At 40.3% G+C, this 25,192-nt stretch overlaps 1 protein-coding gene across 2 annotated transcripts in view; it reads right to left on the bottom strand.

Moving 5' to 3' along the window:
* Window positions 1–7,143: 7,143 nt before the first annotated feature.
* PDSS2 (decaprenyl diphosphate synthase subunit 2) overlaps window positions 7,144–25,192 on the bottom strand; it is a 285,071-nt gene continuing 267,022 nt past the window's right edge. Inside the window, exons 8-9 of one of the 2 annotated variants that reach the window (XM_027551287.1) lie at window positions 17,199–17,257; window positions 7,144–9,630 (exon numbers count right to left, since the gene is read on the bottom strand). In XM_027551287.1, coding sequence (XP_027407088.1) covers window positions 17,240–17,257 — 18 coding nt within the window. In that variant the 3' untranslated portion in view covers window positions 7,144–9,630; window positions 17,199–17,239. Of the gene's footprint in view, window positions 9,631–16,520; window positions 17,258–25,192 lie in introns of those variants that run through there. The other variant, XM_027551288.1, reaches the window with a different exon arrangement.

The raw sequence follows: 25,192 nt of genomic DNA, 5'->3' as shown, positions 1-25,192 counted from the left end.
GAAGTTTTAAAAAGCACAATTCTTGCCTGAGGTAATCTTAAGAAGTCAGCAGGAGTGACTGCTAATGATTCATAAGAATATGTATAAAGACCTGAAAAAAATAAAAACCTTAGATTTAGAGGTCTGCTTGATTGGAAATTTCTTCATTAGAAATGCATTTTTCAAGATTTCAAATTAGAGCTGCTACAATTGATCTAATGAATTCATTTCCAATTTTACCTGAGTAAAAGGCAGCAGGGAGTAAATTTGGCCATACAAAGGACTCACATAAAACACTAAATGTAAAAACTCAAAATTATCCAGCATTTAATGAAGAGTGGGATATCTTTAATATCAATCAATGTATATAATAAAGAGTGGCAGATAGACATCAGGTTTCACATATCCTTTAGCTGTTGTTCTAAAGTTTTTGATCATCATAAAATGTACTTATAGCTGCCTCAACAGTATTTATAGGACTTTGTGTCCCTCAGTAGTTAAGTCTTAAAACAATGCAACAGATTTCACTGTTACTTGTAGACATTTCCACTTTACTACTTGCCTGCTGGATGTATAATTTTGCCAAGCCTTCAACTTCAAACAGAAGTAGCTGGCAGATCCAGATTCCGTGAATACTCACAAATGAAGTAAGAGGGAAAAAGAGGAGGAGCAGAGAAGCTTGTATTAACTTTATTAAATAGAACCTACTGAAAGACATCTCGCTGAGTAACTTGCAAAACTGACTTTTGTTTGGGAAGGTGGGCTCAAGGGCTTCAGTTTAACCCTTTGTGTGCTGGGAATGGGGTGTGAGGGGAACCAACCCCACCTTTAGTGGAATCTGGAGCAGGTAAATGACACACCATGATCCAGTGTGGGAAAGAAAAAAAAAAAAAAAGAGGTGTTGCATGAAAAGTTGCAGAGAATTTGTGCTGGGCAGTTTTCCTTATGTATAGAAGAACTATTGAATAATTTATAGTACCTTGAGATTTTAAGCACCCAGCATAACCATTAAGATATGATTTTAGTAGAATATCTGGCTTGCACAATAGGGAGTCTGCAAAAGGAAATCTTAAGGAGAGCGAAAACTGCTGCAATCCCAGTCTCAATTTCAAGCCCTTGAGAAAAAAAATGCCAGTCTGAACGATAGCTCATTCTGAACCCAGAGTGCTAGCTGGAGGCGCTGCAGCCACCAGGGCCCAAAGCCCAGAGGGGTGCCCAAGGGCCTGCAGTCGGAGGAGTTCCCCACACAGATCACACAGCAAAGCGACAGGCAGGAAGCAGGGAGCAAGGGGAGGCTGGTTTCCCAGCCAATCAGAGTACACTAACAAAGAAAAAAAAAAAGGAGGTATACACTCCTCTAGTAATTGGCTGGTTTTTAAGAAACTATTTCTTGCTTTGGGCCAAAAGACTCTAAATGAAATGCTCTCCATACATATATATACATTTCTAAAGTCTTATTGGACTTGCCTGAAATCTCCTCTGTAAAATTAAATACCTTGTAGAAATGAACTTGAGATCCAGTGATTCTACTTCTAGGAATCCATCCTAACTCAACCAAGGCTACAACTACAAACAAATGTTGTATGTTCACTGCAACATTGCAAGCAAATGTTGGATGTTCATTGCAGGATCATTCATAACAGAAAAATTGGGAGACAACTTGGAAAATAGTCAAAATGATGACACATGCTATGGCACACTATCTCAGCTTTAGAAAGAGGAAGATAATCTTTTTTTATGGGTACAGAAAGTGTCTATGACATATTGAGTAGAAAGAAAATTACAGATCTCTATGTAGTGTAAACCCACTTTTGTAAAAAAAAAAAAAAAGAGAAAGAAAGGAAAACATGTATGTACCTATATCTGGGTGTGAATAGAAAAGGTCTGGAAAGCACAGGGGTAACAGTGGTTACCCTGGAGGTAATTAATGGTAGAAAGAAGGAACTTACTAGTCCTTTTTCATGTTCAACCTTTGTGAAATATTTGATTTCCTTGTTGTCCCCCAACAATGAGCATCTATTGCTTTTGTAACCCTTTCCCCCCACACACCAAAAAAGAGTTGTCACCTTGGCCTAAGGAACAAGTCACCCTGGAGTAGCTAAAAGTCATGCAGGGTTTCACTGGTGGCTCAGCGGTAAAGAATCTGCCTGCCAATGTAGGAGAGATGGGTTCTGTCCCTAATTCAGAAAGATCTCACATGCTGCGGAACAACTAAGCCTGTGTGCCACAGCTACTGCGTCTGTGCTCCAGAGCCCATGAGTCACAACTACTGAGCCCAGTATCCTCCAGCCCATGCTCAGCAACAAGAGAAGCTACTGTACTGAGAAGCCTGTGCACCACAACTGGAGAGTAACCCCCCAATTGCTGCAACTAGAGAAAAGCCTGTGCAGCAAAGAAGACCCAGCATAGCCAAAAACAAACAAATAAATATATAATTTTTTTTTAAAGTCATGCAACTTTGGTGTGAGTGCCTGACTTGACACCTGTCACCTGACTCCCCTTCATCAATCTATTGTTTTGCCTTTAAAAAAAGAGAGTTAGAAGAAATCTCAGTAATAATGCTCCCAAAGTAAATATAATATTTGGCTACAGAATCCACAGCTCCTTTTCCACAAACTTCTGAAATGTCAGCACAGTATTTTAGTGTCTAAGGATTTCACTATAATCATGGCACATTAGGGCCTGAGAAATAATAGATGCCAACAGCCTGGTTTTACCAATAAGGAAACCAAGGCAAAAAGAAAAGGTAGCTTGCCCAAGGCACACTGGCCTTTGGAACAATGTTTTGGGGTTCCTTTTGGTATGTCACGCCTACCAAAGGCCAAACAGGTTTCAAAATAAATCAGAGTCCACCAAAGAGGAAAATTTACAAGGTTAGGGTTTCACACAGTTGTATTCACGAACGTGGTAGCTCACCTCCGGCCTCGACCTTCACTCCTCAGCAGCTTAGCTCTCTTCCTCAAGAGGCCTCGTGGGTCCAGCCTGGGGTGGAGGTCCCTGCTCTGAATCTCCCTGTCATAGAGGCTATTACGGACTTAACTGTGCCACCTCCCATCCCGGTACCTAGTCCCCCCAGGGGTTGGAGTCCTAACCCCCGGTGTAGCTCAGAATGTGGCTGCATTTGTATACAGAGCCTTTAAAGAGGTGGTTAAGGTTAGGTGAGGTTATATGAGTGGGCCTCAAGCTCATGTGACTAGTATCCTTATACAAAGAGGGATGTGCCTACACAGAGAAAAGCCCATGTCAGGACATTTAGGTGGCTGTCTGTAGGCCAGGAAGACAGCCTCAGGAGAGCCCTGCCGGCAGCTTGATCTTAGACTTCCAGTCTCCAGAGTGAGAAAATAGATTTCTGTTGTTTAAGCCCCTCAGTCCATGGTATTTTGTTATGGCAGCCTGAGCTGACTGGCACAGAGACCCTGTTCACATGAAGCTATAATGGACTTTCTGTCTGTCTCTTCAAGTAGAATGTAAACTTTTGGAGGGCAAGACCATGATCCTACACTATCTCCAAGTACCTGGCTCTGTGCCTGAGACATAATCAATTCTCAACAAACGGTTGTTGGAAGAATAAGTGAATTGTTGTTAGATATCATATGTCCCATTTCTCTTCCCCTTTCTATAGATGAAGAAACAAATGGTTGAAGGCTTGGAGCAGGACAGCTCCTAGTCTATGTGAATGGTGCCTCCTGGAATGGCCCCTATACCACCTATGTGTTATATGGGAAGAGCCCAAAGACAGGCGGCTGAGTCCTGGCAGGATCTGGGCCACATGTCAGAACCCCCTCACCTCCCAGTTGAGGACTTCATCCACCATTCTATACCCACTCTGGAATAATATCACACAGGTATAAAGTTCTTTCCATAGCTGTCTTAGTCTCCTCAGGCTGCCATAATAAAATACCATACCCTGGGTGCCTTAAATATAATAAGTTTATTTTTTCACAGTTCTGGAGGCCTGAAGTCTGAGATCAGGGTGCTGGCATGATGGGTTCTGGTGAGAGCTGTCTTCCTGGTTTGCAAATGGTCACCTTCTTGCTGTGTCTTTACATGGTGGATAGAGAGCAAGCTCCGTCCCTGGTATCTCTTCTTGTTATACATGCTCAGTCACTTCAGTCGTGTCTGACTCTCTGTGACCCTGTGGGCCATAGCTGGCCAGGCTCCTCTGTCTGTGGGATTCTTCAGGTGAGAATACTGGAGTGAGTTGCCATGCCCTCCTCCAGGGAATCTTCTTGACCCAGGGATCGAACCTGCATCTCTTATGTCTCCTGCATTGGCAGGCAGCTTCTTCTTATTAGGCCACTAATCCCATCATGAGGGCCCCACTCTCATAACATCATCTAACCCTAAATACCTCCTAGTCGCTCCATCTCCAAATACCATTATATCAGCAGTTAGGGCTTCAGCATATGAATTTGTGAAGGACACAAACATTTAATCTATAATAATAGTGTTTTCACATGTTGTCCTTCTGTTTGCTCTTGATCACAGACCTGAGAGAGATGAGTAGCCATACTACCTCCCCACACCAACCCACCTCATTTTTAAACAAGTGGGGAAAAAATAAAGCCCAGAGAGATGACATGGCTTGTAATTCATTCTTTCATTTAACAAATAATTATCTCAAGCTAATATGTACCAGACTTGAGATGCATGACTGGCAATTGGCATGACTTACACTATATCCTGAGGACTTCCCTGATGGCTCAGACGGTAAAGCGTCTGTCTACAATGCGGGAGACCTGGGTTCAATCCCTGGGTCGGGAAGATCCCCTGGAGAAGGAAATGGCAATCCACTCCTGTACTATTGCCTGGAAAATCCCACGGACAGAGGAGCCTGGTAGGCTACAGTCCATGGGGTCGCAAAGAGTCAGACACGACTAAGCGACTTCACTTTCCTTTATACTATATCCTAAGTACTAATTCTTCTACTGTTTCCCAATTAAGTCTGGTTATTTCCCAGTTTAGTTCTTTGCAACATCAGCAGTACTGACCAGAATAGAATTTAATCTTTTCTTTTCAGAAAATTCCATCCTACTCTAAGACACAAGGGAGTCCTTAGGCACACCTTCCTGCTTAGGCTGGGCATTTCTATCTTCTTTGCCTTTGCTTGTGATGCTTCTACACTGCTCCTGTGAACTCCTATTCATCCTTTGAAGCCCAGCCAAATGTCTACACTGTTGTGGGGTTTTCACCATCCCTCTCCCACAGGCAGGCCTGTACTCCCAGTGTTCTAGTTACTCTTCTACTGTAGACGACCCCTATTTCAGCCTAACTGGTATTACTTGACTGTACTGTTTATTTGTGTTTTCCATGATGCTCTTGTACTGGACTCCACAGAGCCTCAACATCATCCCTCCTGTTGCCTTCTGCAGTATCTCAAGTGGCTCCCCCCTGCTGTGACTGATGCATGCACTGGACACTCCAGCTGGTTGGACTGAGGGCTGAAGCTTGAAATATGAGTAGTTGCTCAAGGCTGCATGTGGATGATGCCAGACTTCCCAGTGGCTGGGTACCAGCCCTGCTCAGCAGGTCTCTGAAATGGACAATGACAAACCCACACAACAGAATCTTCTTTTTTAAAGTGTGTACACCTTGGGTGATAGTTTTCTTTCCTGGGGGTGCCATCATAAAATAATACAAACTGGATGGGTTAGATCATCAGAAATGTATTGTCTCAATGGTTCTGGAGGATCAGTTCAGTTCAGTCACTCAGTTGTGTCCGACTCTTAGAGACCCCAAGGACGACAGCACTCCAGGCTTCCCTGTCCATCACCAATTCCCGGAGCCTACTCAAACTCATGTCCATCGCATCAGTGATGCAATCCAACCATCTTGTCCACCGCCATCCCCTTTTCCTCCTGCCTTCAGTCTTTCCCAGCATCAGGGTCTTTTCAAATGAGTCAGTTCTTCACATCAGGTGGCCAAAGTATTGGAGTTTCAGCTTCAGCATCAGTCCTTCCAGTGAATATTCAGGACTGATTTCCTTTAGGATGGACTGGTTGGATCTCCTTGCAGTCCAAGGGACTCTCAAGAGTTCTCTCCAACACTACAGTTCAAAAGCATCAATTCTTCGGGGCTCAGCTTTTTTATAATCCAACTCTCACATCCATACATGACTACTGGAAAAACCATAGCTTTGACTAGACAGACCTTTGCTGGTAAAGTAATGTCTCTGCTTTATAATATGCTGTCTAGGTTGGTCATAGCTTTTCTTCCAAGGTGTAAGCGTCTTTTAATTTCACAGCTCCAGTCACCATCTACAGTGATTTTGGAGCCCCCCAAAATAAAGTCTGTCACTGTTTCCACTGTTTCCCCATCTATTTCCCATGAAATGATGGGACTGGATGCCATGATCTTCGTTTTCTGAATGTTGAGCTTTAAGCCAACTTTTTCACTCTCTTCTTTCACTTTCAACAAGAGGCTCTTTAGCTCTTCTTCACTTTGTGCCATAACCATGGTGTCACCTGCGTATCTGAGGTTATTGATATTTCTCCTAGCAATCTTGATCCCAGCTTGTGCTCTATCCAGCCCGGGATTTTGCATGATGTACTCTGCATATAAGTTAAATAAGCAGGGTGATAATATACAGCCTTGATGTACTCCTTTCCCTATTTGGAGCCAGGCTGTTGTTCCATGTCCATTTCTAACTGTTGCTTCCTGACCTGCAATACAGATTTCTCAGGAGGCAGGTCAGGTGGTCTGGTATTCCCATCTCTTTCAGAATTTTCCACAGTTTGTTGTGATCCACACAGTCAAAGGCTTGGCATAGTCAATAAAGCAGATTTTTTCTGGAACTCTCTTGCTTTTTCGATGATCCAGCGAATGTTGGCAATTTGATCTGTGGTTCCTCTGCCTTTTCTGAATCCAGCTTGGTTCATGTACTGTTCATGTACGGTTCATGTACTGTTGAAGCCTGGCTTGGAGAATTTTGAGCATTACTTTGCTAGCATGTGAGATGAGTGCAAATGTGCAATAGTTTGAACATTCTTTAGTATTGCCATTCTTTGGGATTGGAATGAAAACTGACCTTTTCCAGTCCTGTGGCCACTGCTGAGTTTTCCAGATTTGCTGGCATATTGAATGCAGCACTTTCACAGCATCATCTTTTAGGATTTGAAATAGCTCAACTGGAATTCCATCACCTCCACTAGCTTTGTTCATAGTGATGCTTCCTCAGGCCCACTTGACTTCGCATTCCAGGGTGTCTGATGACACCATTGTGGTTATCTGGAGGATAGGAGTCCCATATCAAGAGCTGGATAGGCTCTGTCTGAGGGCTATGCAGAGGCTCTGTTCCAGGGCTCTCTCCTTGCTTCTGGGGGCCTCAGAAGTTTCTTGGTTCTTAGATGATATTCTCCATGGATCTTCCCATCCTTTTCCTCCAGTACATATCTGTCTCTGTGTCTAAATTTCTCCTTTTTAGAAGGACAAAGTCATACTGGATTAGGGACCCCCCACAAATAACCTCATCTTAACTTGAGTATCTGCAAGGACTCTACTTCCAAGTGGACCCTATTTCACAGACAATGGGGGTAAGGAGTTCAACATCATCTTGAGGACACAGTATAACTCATAACAGTGGGGAAAAAGGACTAAGCTCACTTGGACTCAGTCCTAACATCCCAGAAGCACTGGGTCCCAGAGTGAATATCTGCTGACAGGGTGGCTTTCTCTGCTACACCACAACTCCAAGGATCACTGCTAACATCTCTGTCACTGCATGAATATGCTTTCCCTTTTCTTTCTAAAGAATGTGCCTAATTTAATTTTGCTACTCCTTGGGGACTTGGCCCTTTGCATTCACATTTCCATGCCTCCAGCCCTACTGCTGCCCTGCAGGTAGCAGGTGCTGATAAATGCTGTCATATTTGATGGTGACATCAAGGTGATGTTGGCTGCAGAGTGCAGGGCTCATGAAGTCAGACAGACCCCTGGATTTGAATTCAGGCTCCCACATGTACTAAGTGTGGGATTTTGGACGCTGCTTAAGCTTTTAGCATCCATTTCCTTTGTCAAGGCATGGGGCACCATGCAGGATGGTTTTAAATGAGGCAGGCAGCTATGGGGAGCACCGCAGAGCGGTTGGCAGAAGCTAAGTTCAATAAAGGATAGTTATTTTTATTGGTTATAAATGGGGTGAGCAAACTGTTGAAATAACTAGCCTGGGCACATAACAGTTAAGGTTTTGAAAAACACATTTCTAGTTTAGCAGCAAAAGCACAAAGGTTCATATGATGGTCCTAAATGCTGTCTGGAAGACACCACTTTAAATTCAAATTCCACCCAGGAAAGGGAAAAAGACATCATCATGTAATTCAAAAACATGTGATGCCCCCAACCCTCATGTCCTTTCTCCTTACCCCTCTCATAAGGAAAAGACAGTGTCTCTGCTGTCTTTCTCTAGGACAGGCCCCGGTCACCTCTGCCATGAGTGCATGTTGGTGCCATCAGAGCCCTGAGCTAAGTAACCAATCAGCCAGAAAGAAAAGGTGCTGCATGCAAATCTCAGTCCGTACACTTGCATCTGTGAAATAACGATTTTTCTAATTTACTTTCTGTCTTGAGCCCTGTCCTTTTGGAGTCCTCCCTACTCCCACCAGAAGCTTCCAGCGGCCTCTGGCCTCCAGGCATCTGCCCACATGGGTTCTGGCTGAGACGTCCATCATTCTGCATGCTGTACCCTGCAGGCAGTGGCTCTGCCATGCCCAACCAGGGACGCGGTCATCTCTTTGCAAGGCTGCCTGGAACGCGGAAGCCATGATCCAAATGCCTACAGGGACCAGGCTGGGAGAGCTCGTGAGTGAAGCGTGCAGCTTGCCTATCAGACACATAAGAACATCTTCCCTTCCATGGAGGAGTGCACCGGCTCCTCTTTCTTTCCTGAGCCATCTTTAGTTTATGTTTCATTTCTTCATTTACGGAAAAAATCTTGGGTAAAGAGGACCATTTTCTATTGCCGGGAACAGTGCCAGTGTCACGATGAGTGACAACTAACCCCTGGCATCAGTGTAGCAATGACTTCCAGGGATTCTGGCAAACTAGAGCATTTATTCCTTATCTAAGGCAGGCAGCCTTGGTGCCATAAGAGACTGAACACAGTGTGGCCAAATCTGCTAATTATTCAAGAGAAGCTCCAACCTGGACTTCTGTGTAAAATTGCCTAGATTTATAATGCTCAGTGACTGAAATTCACATGGTCGAACAAAGTCAGATGTAATGCCTGTAGTTTGCGGTCTCAGCTCCCAGCCACAGCCACAGCTTCTTGGGGGCAGGCCTGCCTCCCAGCCAGACTGCTGGAGAGCCCACCCACACAGCAGCCTGCCCGTCCCCACCACCGTGTCCAGGGTCCTCCTGCTTCTGCCCACGCATTGTGCCTATGGCTCAAATCTTCTCCCTGCTGGGTTTTAAGATTTTAGAAACAAAAGCTTGAGGGCAATTTCAACTTTCTACTCCATCTCGTCCCTTCACCAAGATAATAAACCCAGATGGGAATATCTGCTTGGAGACAGGGAAGGGAAAGGAGGAAATACCAGGAGAATAAAAATATAGATTAGTATCTCAACGATACACTCTTGGCACACATACTTACTGACCATATTTGATCTGAGGTTACTATAAAACAGCTTCAGAATTTCTCTATGTTGCGGACTCCTAGGAAAGAAGCACCAGGAAAATCTTTTAGAAAGGAAATCTCAGTTCAGCCAATTAATCAAAAATTCCGTTTTTTGTTGTTTTTTTTTTTACAGTAAAATAGATGTATCTAACACTGCATGTTCTTAATAATATATTGATAGTATGATGTAACATTTACTTTTATTAGTATATGTCCCGTGTTTTCTTGATTCTGCCATGGGCAATTTCTGATTTCAGTAATAAGGTTTTTGAAAAAAATATGTAATACCTTTGAGGTTTTATGCATTGAGTTAATATTAATAGTAAACACAGTGCTACTTATTACTGAGCCATCATTGGTTTAAAGGACTAATGTTATTACAGGAGTCATTACTGGTGTGAAGGACTAAAGCAATATAACCCTTGTGCTCCGCGAAGATGACAAATTTGGGAGCAGAAAGTTCAGACTCAAATTACATTTGTTTCATCATTTTCTTGGGTGGAGGGAGAGAGATGCAGGTCTCCCTGTAATACTGATTTGAGTGGTCAGGAATGGGGCAAGAATATTAGAAATATACCAGATGAAAATCCTTCAAATAAATGACCTTATTACCCTCCTGACCTATATAATCAGCATGGAGCAAAGAGAAATGATTGTGCTTTGGAACTCAAGTGTGTGAATTTGAGGAAAGCTACCAGAGGAATCCAATAATCCATATTACTTGCTTCTTCCCCCTGAATGTTTTACACTAGAAATTAGAGAAGTTCTCGGTTACTTGTCTCTAGTAAGGTTACAAACTTTTTTTAAAAAGAAGGTGTTAGGAACAGCAGAATCAAATGGTATATCTATGATGGCAGGGAGAAACCCATGTTTGAGGACAAATATGGTGTTTATGTTATGATTCCCTAAGACTCAAACATTTGGTATTTCCTGAATTTTTCTAGAGATACTGAAGTTTTCAAATGGTGTCTATAGTAAAATACATTACATCCAAGTTGATATCTAATGATTTAATATTTAAATATTAAAAAATTAAGACACATAAAAGGTACAGCTTCTATAACCACGCACGTTCTTCATGAGATTCTTGATGCAATCCTGGTTTTCAGTAAGTAAACTTTGTACTTGTGGAAACTGCATTTATTCAGCCTTGACATTAGGAAAGTAAGCAAATTATTTCAGTGCCAAAGAGATGGCTAATCTAGGCTGGGGTGAGTGAATGTGCTTTCCCAATGCCTATATTCCTGGAGAATTTTTGCAGTGACAGAATTTGGCTCATGTCAACTGTAGAGAAAGGTGGGGGAGACCATTTAGTACCTAAATATAGGGCTGGGCACCCATGCAGTTGGCAGGAGGAGGTGAGACTTCTTTGGAAGATGGCCTGGCCGGCTTTAATGTGACAAAGGCTTTCAAAGTTAAACAAATATTTATTGAACACCTACGACTGCAAAGCTTTGAGTTCTTTGGGGAATTAAGAAACAGATAAACAAGGTCCCTGTCCTCAAAGAGATGTCATTCTAGCCCAGGAATCAATCATGAACCCTGAAAACTGATATAACGCAGAAGGCAGCATCACAGGAGAGACCCAGAGTGGGGATGACTGCAGAGTCAGAATAAACCAAGAAGCTTCTGTGGAGAAGGGGCTGTCCTGGGAGCCCGCAGGAAGGCTGAGGGATTCTGACCCACAAAGGGCAGATGAAGGGCATTCTGAGTGGGCAAAACTTCAGGCAGTAGCTACGGCAGGGAACTGCAGATCCTATTTGGAAAACTTTAAACAGCCATTTTGAGTAAAACACAGAGAGCCTTGAAATTAGAGGGTGGGCAGAAGTAACAGGTAAGATCAAAGCGATTGGCAGTGGACAGGTTAAGGCCTTTGCTGGTCTGTGCCACGGTTCTCCCAAGATTTGACACTCAGCTTGGTGTATGACAGTTTCATTGAAGAAACCTGTGACCTCTGGAAGCCATAAGGCAAGAAGACTCTGATCTCAAAATGCTAGTTCTGCCGGTCTCTCAGACTGCTTTGCCCTGACTCTGTTGTAGTGATCCAGGTAACGCAAAAGTGGGAGGATACCCGGAAGGGTGATGGGGACAGAAACTAAAGGTAAATGATAACTGATCACTACCCGCTCTGTTGTCGCGCCCCTCCATGCAGCTTCCAAGAAGCCTAGGAGGTGTGTTCAGGGGGGGCGCCTGAAAATAATGGAGCAGGACAGCATGTTTATACAAGGAAGGGAAAGCTGCTCCTCCACATCGAGAAGTTCAACAAAGAAATAACCGAACTAAGAATTTCTGATCCTACCAGGCAGTAAGAGATCATCCACAAAAGCAGTTATATATCTAAAATTTCATGGCATTCATGTAATAGGGTTAATATTCTCAGGATGAACTTTTCTACTTTTGCCTGTCTTCCCTTATTTTTGCTGCTTGATATGTTATTGTAGTTTTTTTGGCCACACCATGTGGCCTGTGTATCTTAGCTCCCAGACTACAAGTGACTGAACTTGGGTCCTTGCAGTGAAAGCACTGAGTTCTAACCACTGGACAACCAGGGAATTCCCTTGAATTTCAATTGGTTTCTGTCTAGTAAAAGCTTTTTATAACCAACCAGAAACACTTGTAGTAAAGACGCTAAAATAAAAAATATAGTGTTGCTATGTTTTAAGCATTCAGGGCATCCTGGATAAAACACAGTAAAAACTCATTTTTAAAAAATATATAAACCCCATTATATTAAAATATAATTTTAGATATTCTGCAGAATGGGCAACTGGCCCCCATTTCCTGTCTAGCCTCTACTTGAAAACAAGGCAGGGATAAGGGTCATGAAAGTGAAAGTTGCTCAGTTGTGTCTGACTCTTTGTGACTCCATGGACTATCATCTACCAGGCTTCTCTGTCCACGGAATTCTCCAGACAAGAATACTGGAGTGGCTAGCCATTCCCTTCTCCAGGGGATCTTCCTGACCCAGGGATCAAACCCGGTCTCCTGCATTGCAGGTGGATTCTTTACAGCCTGAGCCACCAAGGAAGCCCCAAGGGTCAGAGGTGGGGGTTAAAGGTCTATGCTACGGTGGGGAAGGGGATCTTGGAATGGAGGTCAAGGTCATGAAGGTGAAGGAAAGTCATAGGAAGTTGTTTCAGAAAGAAGGGTGAAGAGTGAGTCTCTAGTCGTCAGTATTCTCCTAGCTGAATTTTTGAATCTGGCCTACAAACTGGTACATCTCTGGGATCACTGATCTTGTCCTGCTGCCTCTGGACTCAGAATTATCCCTACCAATATTTAAGTTGGCTCCAACCACCACCACCAGGTGGCACCAAATCACAGCTGAGTTCGGCATGAATTAAGGTAGGGCAGCTGGCTCCCAAAATTCCTCACCAGCTAGGTCTATATGAGTCATTTGTTTGTTAATCTTAAAAAACAAATTGTGACCTCATATTTCACATGACTGAATTTTTGGATCTCACTTATCCAATTACTAATAATTGAGGAAAGTATTCTCTTTGTAAACTAAATACCAAAGGAGACTAAATTAGACATTGTGCTAATTGCTTTACAGACATTAGCTAGTTTAATTCCTTCAACAAACTATGAGGAATAATATGAAACTGTTTTTAAGAGGCAAAAAGTTCTCATATTCACATTTTCACATAGTTGAATCTAATATTTACTAACCCTTTGGTGCTGAGCTCTATGTATACTTCATAGCTTGAGCTTATTAATTACATGATTCAAAATTTCATTATGTATATTTTATGTCTGCTTGATTTATCAGTTTCTGAAAGACATGGCTAAAATCTTTTAACTATAATTTGATGTATTCATTTCTCTCTGCTACTTTTTTTCAGTTGTTCCTTTGTGTATTTTGAGGTTGTATTGTTAGGTGCATACATGTTTTTGATGGTTGTATCTTCTTGCTCTATTGTTCCTCTTACCAGCATATGACCTTCTTTGTCCATTATATATATTCTTTGCCTTATATCCTATATTGTCAGATACTAATATTCTCTTTATTTTTCCTTTTGGTTCATATTTTCCCCATCTTTTATTTTCAATCTTTCTCTGTCTTTTGTTTTTAAGTTTCTCTTTTAGACAGCTTATTGGATAGTGCTTTTTAACTGAATCTGAGATTCTATTTTTTAGTTGGTGAATTTAATTAATTTATTGTAATTCATTCTAATATAAATACTAATGTATTTATATCCATTCTATATTTTTCACTTTTTACACATTTTATACTTGTTTTCCCTTTTTTGCTTTATTTTTTAAGAATTGAGGTACAAATACATGTAAGATTAGTTTCAGGTACAACATAATGATTAGATATTTGTATATACTGAGGGATGATTACCACAATAAATCTAGTTAACATCCATCAGCATATATAGTTACAAATTTTTTTTAGGATTTACTCTCTTGGCAACTTTCAAACATGCAACACAGTATTTTTAACTATAGGTCACCATGCTATACATTACCTCCCCATGGTTTACTTTATAACTGTAAGTTTGTGTCTTTTGACCACCTTCATTCATTCCCCTCTTCCCTCCATCCCAAATCCTGCTGCTGGCAACCACCAATCTGTTCTCTGAATCTATGAGTTCAGTTTTTTTTTCAGATTCCATGTATTAAGTGGGATCTTACAGGATTTATCTTTCTCTCCTGCTTTCTCCTGGGTGTGTGCGTGCTAAGTTGCTTCAGTGGTGTCTGACTCTTTGAGACCCCATGGACTGTAGCCCACCAGGCTCCTCTGTCCATTGAATTCTCCAGGCAAGAATACTGGAGTGGGTTGCCTCTTCCTCCTTCAGGGGATCTTCCTGACCCAGGAATCAAACCCACATCTCTTAGGTCTCCTGCATTAGCAGGCAGGTTCTTTACCCCTAGAACCACCTGCTAAGCCCCCCTTCTATTAGGTAGGGTTCTTTTTGTTTGTTTGGCTTAAATGTTGAGCATTCCAATTTGGCTGGAATCTGTCTTACTTCAAAGTTCATGTTTTGTCTTTTGTACCACACCAAGAATTAGATGTCAATAGAACCTTATAAATTTGTTATCTACCCACTGGATCTAAAACTGGTGTGTGTGTGAAAATTACTTGGAAATTTATGAGAAACAGTGACCCTGGACCTCCTCTTTAGATTCAGCTCAGTAGGTCTGGGTAAAGTCCTGATTCTACATCAAGTCCCAGATTTTGATGCAGGTTCACAGACCACAGCATAGGAAAACTGTTCCCATCCAACCCCACAGCTCTCCAAACTGTAAGCTTTACACCTGTCTTGGCCCTTTAAATATTGCTTTTTAAAGATACACCCTTGGGTGGGCTCTATCACCTCCTTTCTAGATCTTTTCTCACCTTATATTGTCCTATATGTTAGAAGAATTCTCTAGATTTACTTTAGATATTCTAATTAGTTTCCAATCCATTGCTCCTTTACTATTATTCCATTTTACTTGCTTGTTCCATCATTATAAAAGCAAACATATTCAACATTTCTTGGGAGTGCCCTGGCAGCCCGGTGGTTAAGACTTGGCACTTTCATTGCCATGGGCCCAGGTTCCATCCCTGGTCAGGGAACTAAGATCCTGCAAGCCGCGTGGCATGGCCAATAAAATAAAATAATTAAAAAAACAGTATTTCCTTTAACAGCATTTACTATCAATCTCTGTAATAGGTAGAAATACACTTTCAGGCACTCAGCAGCTACTTCACTAGCAAGCATGACTATCTCCATTTCTACCAGAAAGCACGATAAAGCTTGGAGAATTTGCCTAATATCACATTCAATGGAAAAGCTAGTCTTTGAACTCAGATCTGTCTATTCTACTTGTCATAGCCCACTTGCCTTCAAAGAGACTCTGGTCCACAGAAACCTACAGTACAGTGGGGAAAGACACAAATAATCTCCCTTTCTAGTCATGCTTGTATCCACGATAGTGCTTTGCACATAATAACACTTAATATACATCAGTGAAAAGAAAACATGAATTTATCCTTGGTTTCTTTTTTTTGTTGTTGTTCTACTTATGGTCAGGGGAATCACAATCTGGTAAAACAAGAAATAAAGAGGACTCTTTGGGACTTCCTTGGGGGTTCAGTGGTTAAGACTCCAGTGCTTTCGATGCAAGTGGGACTGGTTCAATCCATGGTTGGAAAACTAAGATCCCACATGCTGCATGTGACAGTCAAAAAAAGAAGAGAGAGAGAGAGAACTGTTCGGAAAAACACAAACTCAGAGACAAAACAGAAAGAACAGTCTGTGTCATACAGAGAATTTCTTCCTCTGAACAGCTACTCTAATAGGTCATCAAAGTCCCATTATGTGAAAATATCCATTATAACAAGCTAGGGCTACTTCCATTTTGAACTCTTTATTTTCCTAATTAATTCACTAAAAGTCTTTAAGAGATTCAAAAAAGTAAAATCAGTACTATTTTCTCCTTCCTGGACTCAGTTTTATAATACTGATGTTGAACATAATCAACTATATGTAATTGCAGAAATTATTGCTGGGGATTTGCATATGAAATATACACCTTTCACTGCCTCTAGTTGGCATTGTTAACTCTATTATAAATAGTACAGCTGACACACTGCAAACAGAAAGCTCTTTTTGATGGGCAAAAATGGAAGACTGCTACGAGTGGAAGAAGTGTTAGCACACAACGTTTAAGTTGGTAAGCTTTCATTAGAACTAGTCAAGAGGGAAAGTGGTTTATTAACTAATAGACATGTTTAAGAATCCAATCATACAGAAAAACTTATGTTAAGCTTTCTAAAAACCTATATTTATGCTACTATTTAGGTAAACAAGTAATATATCCAGTCTATAAACATAGTTGAATAGTGTTAATGGGCCCTTTTAAGAAAATTAAGCTTTTCCTTTTGGATTAATTGCATATGCAGTGAGGCAAAGAAAGTAACAGGACTGAGATATAATACTGGAGAGTACAGTTTATATTTATACCACTCTTGAAGATAAAGCTTACATTAGGTTATTTTGCTGAAATTATCTACTAGAATTTGAAAATTTTAAAACTATTTGAAAAATTTTAACCATTGAGAAAGAACAAAAAGATGCCATTCATTGTGACTGCATTACCATAAAATTATAATTAATAGGACAGTATTTTTGCTGTTTTACATTGCTTGAGGGCAAAAAAAATTAATCACTGTTACCACGCAGGCTGTTTCAATCATTACAAGGTATAGGTACAAAGACTAGTGATGACTTTTGTAAATGACATTTGCAGACATCATTATATTTTTATGCACTGTAATAATTTGGTTTTCAAAAGTTTCGGGTTAATTTGTTTTGTTACAGATGTAAAGCAATTATGACACAGAAATTCAATGTTGAACTACTCATCCAGATGACAGGAGAGGTGAGGGGGCTAGGGACAAAATTTTCTTCCTACACATTTGTTTTTAGCTATTATATTTGCCTGAGTGCATTGGTACCATAGTGACAGCTTAGCAACAGCTAGATACAAATTAAGGCAATGTGTCACGCTAGCTTCTGATCATAAAAAGTTGGTAGGTAGGACACGGGGAAGAAAAATACAGATGTTTAGATATTTAATGGTTTAATCAAAAAGAGACTTGTTCTTTTACCTGTCCTTGTCCATCTCTTCATCTTCTATCTCTGAATCTCTCTATAAAGAGATGAGGATCTAAAAAAGAATCCCAAACAAACCTCTGTGTTTAAATTGATGTAATAAAACAGAAATCAAACCTTTCCTAAATATGAAATGAAACACAATTTAATCTTTCTTAAATAGGATCTAATGATCACAGTGCATGGAAAAAAAAAAATTAATCACTTAGTCATGTCTGACTCTTTGCAACTCCCATGGACTGTAACACACCAGGCTCCTCTGTCCATGGAATTCTCCAAGCTGTCTTCCCGACCCAGGGATCGAACCTGAGTCTCTTGCATTGCAGGCAGATTCTTTCCCATCTGAGCCACAAGTGTTTTGCAAAGATGTTTCCAAAGGGTTTTTTCATACTAGTGGACATGTGATTTCCATTATGGCTATTAGAAGAACAAAGTTACACAAAATTTAAATACCTTTGGACCAGCAGATTTAAGATGACATGATGGATACTGTCATTTTTAAAGTCAACATGTCATCTGATGTCTTTCATTATCTTTATTATAATTTATATGTAAAAACAGAGAAAGTAAAATAATTTGAAAGGAAGAACATAACCTTTGGAAAGCCAGAAGTAAATAAAACCACCTTGATTTTCAGAACTACTAATTTTATTTCAAATAGCCTGAAATGGTAAAATATAGGTTAAGCATATAGTTGTTGACTAGCTGAACAGAGATGGCAAACAGACTTCAAGTTGATACAGTAACAGTGCCTGCCTGGAGAGCTGTGTTGAGAATTCTGAGGTTCTGTAGGAAAAGGGCTGTGAATGAAGAGTGAATGTCTGTTAGACCTGAGAAGGAGACTAAAGGGTAGAAGACTTGCTAAGGGGCATGTGGGGAGGTGGAAAGGAAGAAGAGTTAGCTCACAGCACACAAATAAAGGCTTTAGATTTATTGTAAGTCTTATTTTTTATATTATAATGAGTGTAAATCTTACATGTAATTCTATAATATATATATATATATATATATAGTATGCTATAAAAGTTTAAAAACTCATTTGCAGTTAAATTACCTAATGTTAGCTTTGTGGGGGAAAAATATGTTCCTGGACAATGTGTGTGTTCATTCTGTGGCTTCCACAGCATGTGGCAGGCTGCTGAGTATCCCTGGGAGTCTCTGCACCCCATTTAGGGATGCCCACACCTGGAAGGGTGATAGAAATGAAACCGTTTAAATTTGTCTATGATAATGGAAGACTGAGAGAAGTAAATTAACCTGCTTGTCAATGGCAGAGCTGGGATTTGAAGACTCTAAAGCCCAATTTCTTAACAAAGACTCATTTATATTCTTCTAAAGACAAGTACCAGGATTCCCTGGGATTCAGGGTTTGGTGTTAAATTACTGATCTGAAAAAGAATTTTGGGGGCCATAGGAGACCATATGGTAACTAGTAAGTTGGCAATTTCAGTACTGCTGGTTAAAGAAAAGCATGGTTTCCATTTGGGGTGATGGAAATTTATAGAAATAGTGGTGATAATTGCAAAACAATATGAATGTAATTAATGTCACTAAAATGAAAACTTTAAATTATTGTAATGGCCCATATCATTATATAGATAGATAGATAAAACCACAATAAAAAAAAAATCATGCTTCATGGATTAGAAGATTAATATCATTAAATGGCAATTATCTGAAAATTCTTAAAGAGATGGGATTACCAGATGACCTGACCTGCTTCCTGAGAAATCTGTATGCAAGTCAGGAAGCAACGGTTAGAACTGGACATGGAACAACAGACTGGTTCCAAATAGGAAAAGGAGTACGTCAAGGCTGTATATTGTCACCCTGCTTATTTAACTTATATGCAGAGTACATCATGAGAAACGCTGGGCTGGATGAAGCACAAGTTGGAATCAAGATTGCTGGGAGAAATATCAATAACCTCAGATATGCAGATGACACCACCCTTATGGCAGAAAGTGAAGAGGAACTAAAAAGCCTCTTGATGAAAGTGAAAGAGAGTGAAAAAGTTGGCTTAAAGCTCAACATTCAGAAAACTACGTTCATGGCATCCAGTCCCATCACTTCATGGCAAATAGATGGGGAAACAGTCAAAACAGACAGACTTTATTTTTGGGGGCTCCAAAATCACTGCAGATGGTGACTGCATGAAATTAAAAGACGCTTACTCCTTGGAAGAAAAGTTATGACCAACCTAGAAGGCTTATTAAAAAGCAGAGACATTACTTTGCCAACAAAGGTCCATCTAGTCAAAGCTATGGTTTTTCCAGTAGTTATGTATGGATATGAGAGTTGGATTATAAAGAAAGCTGAGCCCTGAAGAATTGATGCTTTTGAACTGTGGTGTTGGAGAAGACTCTTGAGAGTCCCTTGGACTGCAAGGAGATCCAACCAGTCCATCCTAAAGGAAATCAGTCCTGAATATTCATTGGAAGGACTGATCCTGAAGCTGAAGCGCCAATACTTTGGCCACCTGATGTGAAGAACTGACTCATTTGAAAAGACCCTGATGCTGGGAAAGAGTGAAGGCGGGAGAAGAACGGGATGACAAAGGATGAGATGGTTGGATGGCATCACCAACTCAATGGACATGAGTTTGAGTAAACTCCGGGAGTTGGTTTTGGACAGGGAGGCCTGGCATGCTCTAGTCCATGGGGTCACAAAGAGTTGGACACAGATCTGAAATTAGATGCTCTAGTCCATGGGGTCACAAAGAGTTGGACACAGATCTGAAATTAGATCTATATCCTCAATGCAATCCCTATCAAAATCCCAGCAGACTCTTTTGTAGAAAATGACAAGTTGATCCTAAAATTTTTATAGAAATGCAAAGGACCCAGAGTGGCCAAAACAATTCTGAAAAAGAAGAACTACAAGTATAAATGGGGAAATCTGAATAAGATTGATGGATTGTATCAATGTCAACACTCTGGTTGTGATGTTATCCTATAGTTTTATAAGATGCTACCATCAGGGAAAATGGCAAAGGGTACACAGAATCTCTCTGTATTATTTCTTATGACTATTTGTGAATGGGGTGACAGAGGATGAGATTGTTGGATGGCATCACTGACTCAGTGGACGTGAGTTTGAGCAAACTCCAGGAGATAGTGAAGGACAGGGAAGCCTGTCATGCTGCAGGCCACGGGCTCACAAAGAGTTGAACATGACCGAGTGACTGAACAATGACTTGTGAATCTACAATTATCTTAAAATTAACAGTTTATTTAGAATTAAGCTGCAGGACTTCTACTTCCCAATTTAAAAATTTAATATAAAGCTACAGTAATCAAGGAGTGTGGTATTGGCATAAGGAGAGACACAGAGATCAATGGAATAGAATTAGCAGTCCAGAAGCAAGCCCTTAGATTTAGGGTTAACTGATTTTCTATAAACTTGTCAAAGCAACTCAAAGGAGGAAAGAATTATCTTTTCAACCAATGGTTCTAGAACAACTGGATATCCACATACAAAACTAATTAATTTAGTCCAGTGGTTTTTGATGGGGAAGATTTTGGCTTCCCAAAGGCAGGGAGCATTTGGCAATTTCTGGAGACGATTCTGGTTGTCACAGCTAGGGGCAGGATGCTGCTGGCATTTAGTGGGTAGGGGCCAGAAATGCTGCTAAACCTCCAACAATGCACAGGCAACCCTCACAGCAAAGAATGACCCAGACCAATGTGTCAACGGTGCTGAGGATGAGATACTCCCATTTAAACCTTTACCTCATACTATATACAAAAATTAACTAAAAATGGATTATAGACGTAAATGTAGGAGCCAAAACTATAAAGCTCTAAGAAAAAAACATAGGAGAAAATCTTTGTGACTTTGGGTCAGGCAAAGATCACTTAGATATGACATGAAAGGTATGATCTATAGATGAAAAAAACTGATAAAGTGGATTTCATTAAAATTAAAGACATTGCACTTCAAAAGGAATCATTATGAAAATGAATTTAAGCCATAGATTGGGAGCAAGTACTTGCACATCATATATCAGATAAAGGACTTATATTCAGAATACATAAAAAGTGTTTATAACAATAATAAGATAAAGAACCTAATTAACAAATAGGCAAAAGATCTCAACAGACATTTCACCAAAGAAGATATATAAATGACTAACAAGCTCGTGAGAAGAGGCTTAAACATCATTAATCACTAGGAAAATGCAAGCAAAAATCACAATGAGATAATAGTCTCATTCCTACTAGAATAGCTATAATAAAAAAAGGAACACCATGAGCTGGCAAGGATGTGAAGAAACCGGAACCCACATGTGTTGGAAAGGTAAAATGAAACCTTTGGAAAACAGTCTGGCAATTTCTAAAATGTTATACATAAATTTATCATAAATTTTACTCCTGAGGATCTACTCCTGAGGATCTACTCAAGAGCAATGGAAACTTTTGTCTACACAATGACCTGTACACAAGGATTCACAACAGCATTATTCATAATAGGTGAGCAGTAGAAATAACCCAAATGCCAATCAACTGGTAAATGGATAAAGGAATATAATGTATCTGTACAATGGAATATTATTTAGCAATAAATGAATGAAATAATGATTAATTCCACAACATAGATAAACCTCAAAAAACATTATGCCAAGTGACAGAAACCAGATGCAAAAGACTAAGTATTGTAAAACTCCATTTACATCAAATATCCAAAGAAGGCAGACCTATAGAGACAGAGAGTAGTAGATTAGTGGCTGCCTAGGACTAAGGATGGGAGTAAGGGTTGACTACACACACACACACACACACACACAGAAGTCGCTCGGTCGTGTCCGACTCTTTGCGACCCCATGGATTGTAGCCCACCAGGCTCCTTGGTCCATGGGATTTTCCAGGCATGAATACTGGAGTAGGTTGCCATTTGACTGCAAATGGGCACAAAGGATCTTTAAAAACTGAATTGTGATGATGCTTACACAACTCTGCAAATTTATTGAAAATTACTGAATTGTATACTTACACTAGATGGATTTCATGATGTGTAAATTTTACTTCAATAAAGTTGCTTTTAACAATTCAATTAAAGCAATTTTAAATCTTCAAAAAAGAAAGAGGATAAAAACAAAGGATAAAAACAAAGATGCATAAATAGGCAGCAGTTAGGAAGTTCACAATTAACTTGATCATATTCCATGTACAAGTCAAGTAACTGCAATTCATGATATAAGGCAGGAGGCAGGCAGGGGACTTCACTGAAATTTGGAAAGTGACGAGTGATGCAAATAGTGAAGTTATGAAGACTAACTTAAGGAAAGAAAGGCTGCAGGTATAGCTTAATTCTTTGAGAATGATACTGTTTTCTCATCCATTTGAAGGCTTAAAAAAAAGGATTCAAACAAAGCAAGACAATACAAAATACGGTAAGCTCATGCTGTCACAGCATGAAAGACTCAAGTCAGATAAAGGTCATTTTGTTTCCCGTCAAACAAACCTGAGGAGTTTCCTTCTCCTAAGTCTTTGAAGCAGCAAAGATAGCTTATCAATTCTTAGAAAATGATTTCTACATGGTCTTGGGCAAGAGCAGAACCTACCACAACTGCCCAAGGGCCTTTTCTGTCCTGGGAGATAGTTAGCTTCAGTGACAAGGAAACAGTCATCCTACAGAAGTGTGGCTGACTGAGAACTTGCAGTGAAGCAAGAGGAAAATGCACAGACGTATCAGTCTATTTTGAGCATCATCTTGAAAGAATGGGAACCACCAACGGAAAAGATCACTCATTCAGGTTGAAGAGTTTTAAGGGAATTCATGTCACAGTTTTAACCTGCTGCTGTGGAGAACTTGCAGGGGCATTATCTTTCTATGACAGAGACTTTCTTAAATACTCTTAAGTATTTCTTAAAGACTTTCTTAAATACTACTTAAGTATTTAAGAGAATACCCATTTACCTCAGAGAAACCAATCAGGAATAGAAATTCAAGGTGACTTGTGTAGAATTTAAGCTACTTATTAATAGCGGTTATGAAGACTGCTTCTCTGGTGGCTCACATTGTAAAGAATCTGCCTGCAATGCAGGAGACCCAGGTTCAATCCCTGGGTTGGGAAGATCCCCTGGAGAAGGAAATGGCAGCTCACTCCAGTATTCTGCCTGGGAAATCCCATGAACAGAGGAGCCTAGCAGGCTCTTTGTATGGGGTTGCAAAGAGTTGGATGTGACTGGGCGACTAACACTTTCACTTCGCTTCACTGAATTGATACTACTGCATATAATTACAATCATGCAAAAAAAAAAAAAAAAAAAGATAGGCATGGCAGAAAAGGCTGGAAGAAATACAAAGGAAGTGGTGATGCTGATTATGTGAACATGGTGAGACTCAGAATAATTTTTTTCTATCTTTCAAAAATTTTTTATGTTTATTTACTTAAATGTATCAAAAAGTGAAATCTTCCCAACAACAGTCAGGGCAATGGGGAGCCTACTCATCTGCTCACAGGATGCAGTGACAGGTACAATGTCAGTCTTTGAAATGAACAGGCCACATTGAGAAAGATGATAAGAGCTTTTCCATGAAGATGGAAATAGCATCTATGAAAAAGGAATGAAAGCCTGCCAAACTTTCCCTTTCTATGGAAGAGTAAGAAATATATATTCAAGAGGAACATTCCTCCACCAGCAGAGGCCTAAAACCTGGTACTTCAGAGCTCCAAGGGCAGGTGGGGGAGCTAAAGGGAGAGGTGGACCCCTCTGTTCTGGCCCCTCTGGTGTCTCCACAGGTGACCTTCTTTTTAAAAAGTATGTTATCTCCTTAATGGAAAGGCAGGAACCATTCTGAAAGAATAAAACAGCTGATTTGAGAAGAGATTAGGAGTGACTGGTAGGAAACGAAGAAAGGGGCTTTGTAAAAGACTGTCTTGTTAGATTGCTTCATGTTTTAAAAAGAAAGTGCAAATAATTTTATTATTACTAAAAGGTGATTAACAGTAATGGAAACTATTAATAATGGAATAACAATTGTGTCCTCACAGTTAAACAGACTGAAAAATCAACTCTATCTATCTCTGTCCTTGTGGGTTTTAGCAAAGGTATGGCATGCCTTCTCCAGACTGAAAGGCAGTCAGTCATTCTAAAGATAAATCCCAGAACTTCTATTGGTCAGAAAGGTGAGATCTTAACAAGAGGATCTCATAGTGGGAAGACAAATGAAGGGGCGGAAAGAATCTTCCTGAAACTAAGAAATCTAGGAAGCAATGTGAAAAGAGTTTTCTGAAAAGCAAGTTTTCTGTATATGTGATGGACCTGCTGCTCAGTTAAAGAGTTTTGTTTTTTTCTTTTGGCAATGCCACTTGGCTTACAGGGTCTAGTTCCCTGACCAGGGATTGAACCCAGGCCACAGCAGCCAAAGTATCAAGTCCCAACCCCTAGACTGCCAAGGAATTTCTAGTTAAGAATCTTAAAAAAAGAGAGGGAGAAAAAGAAGTATCCTTTAGCTGCAATTTTGTTGATTAAACACAATTTTCCCAAAGCTTCTTGCCCAAAGAGATCTATATTACAGCAACTTATCAGGTTGTGAAATATCATCAAGGATTATTCAGATTGCTTTCTGGTCACCTGGGCTCACTGTGTGGTGGGTTCTCGGCCTTAAAAAAGGTCTACATCTTTTTGGAGCATTCTGCACTGACGTATACATCTTCTACCCCAGGTTTATAGGTTTCACCTGCATCCCAGGCCATAGTAATAACAATATAGATAAGAGACAGTCTCAAACTTCAGAGAATGAGGCCTGGATCAGGCACACAGTGTCACCCATCATTTATTTCTAGGTGTGACTAGGTAACTACATCATAGGAGCAGAAAAACATGATGCGGATTTAATGTTCTCATCAAGTAAAGCGCACAACCAAGTTTAACGATAGTCATAATCCTTATCTTTTTTCAGAGTAATTAATTTGCAGTTCGCTCAGTTGTGTCCGACTCTTTGCAACCCCATGGACTGTAGCCCACCAGGCTTCTCCATCCAT

Source organism: Bos indicus x Bos taurus, chromosome 9 (assembly GCF_003369695.1).
Source record: "Bos indicus x Bos taurus breed Angus x Brahman F1 hybrid chromosome 9, Bos_hybrid_MaternalHap_v2.0, whole genome shotgun sequence".
NCBI classification, from domain to species: Eukaryota; Metazoa; Chordata; class Mammalia; order Artiodactyla; family Bovidae; genus Bos; species Bos indicus x Bos taurus.
Note: the sequence above shows the minus strand (reverse complement) of the source record. Positions and strands in the feature narration are given on the sequence as shown.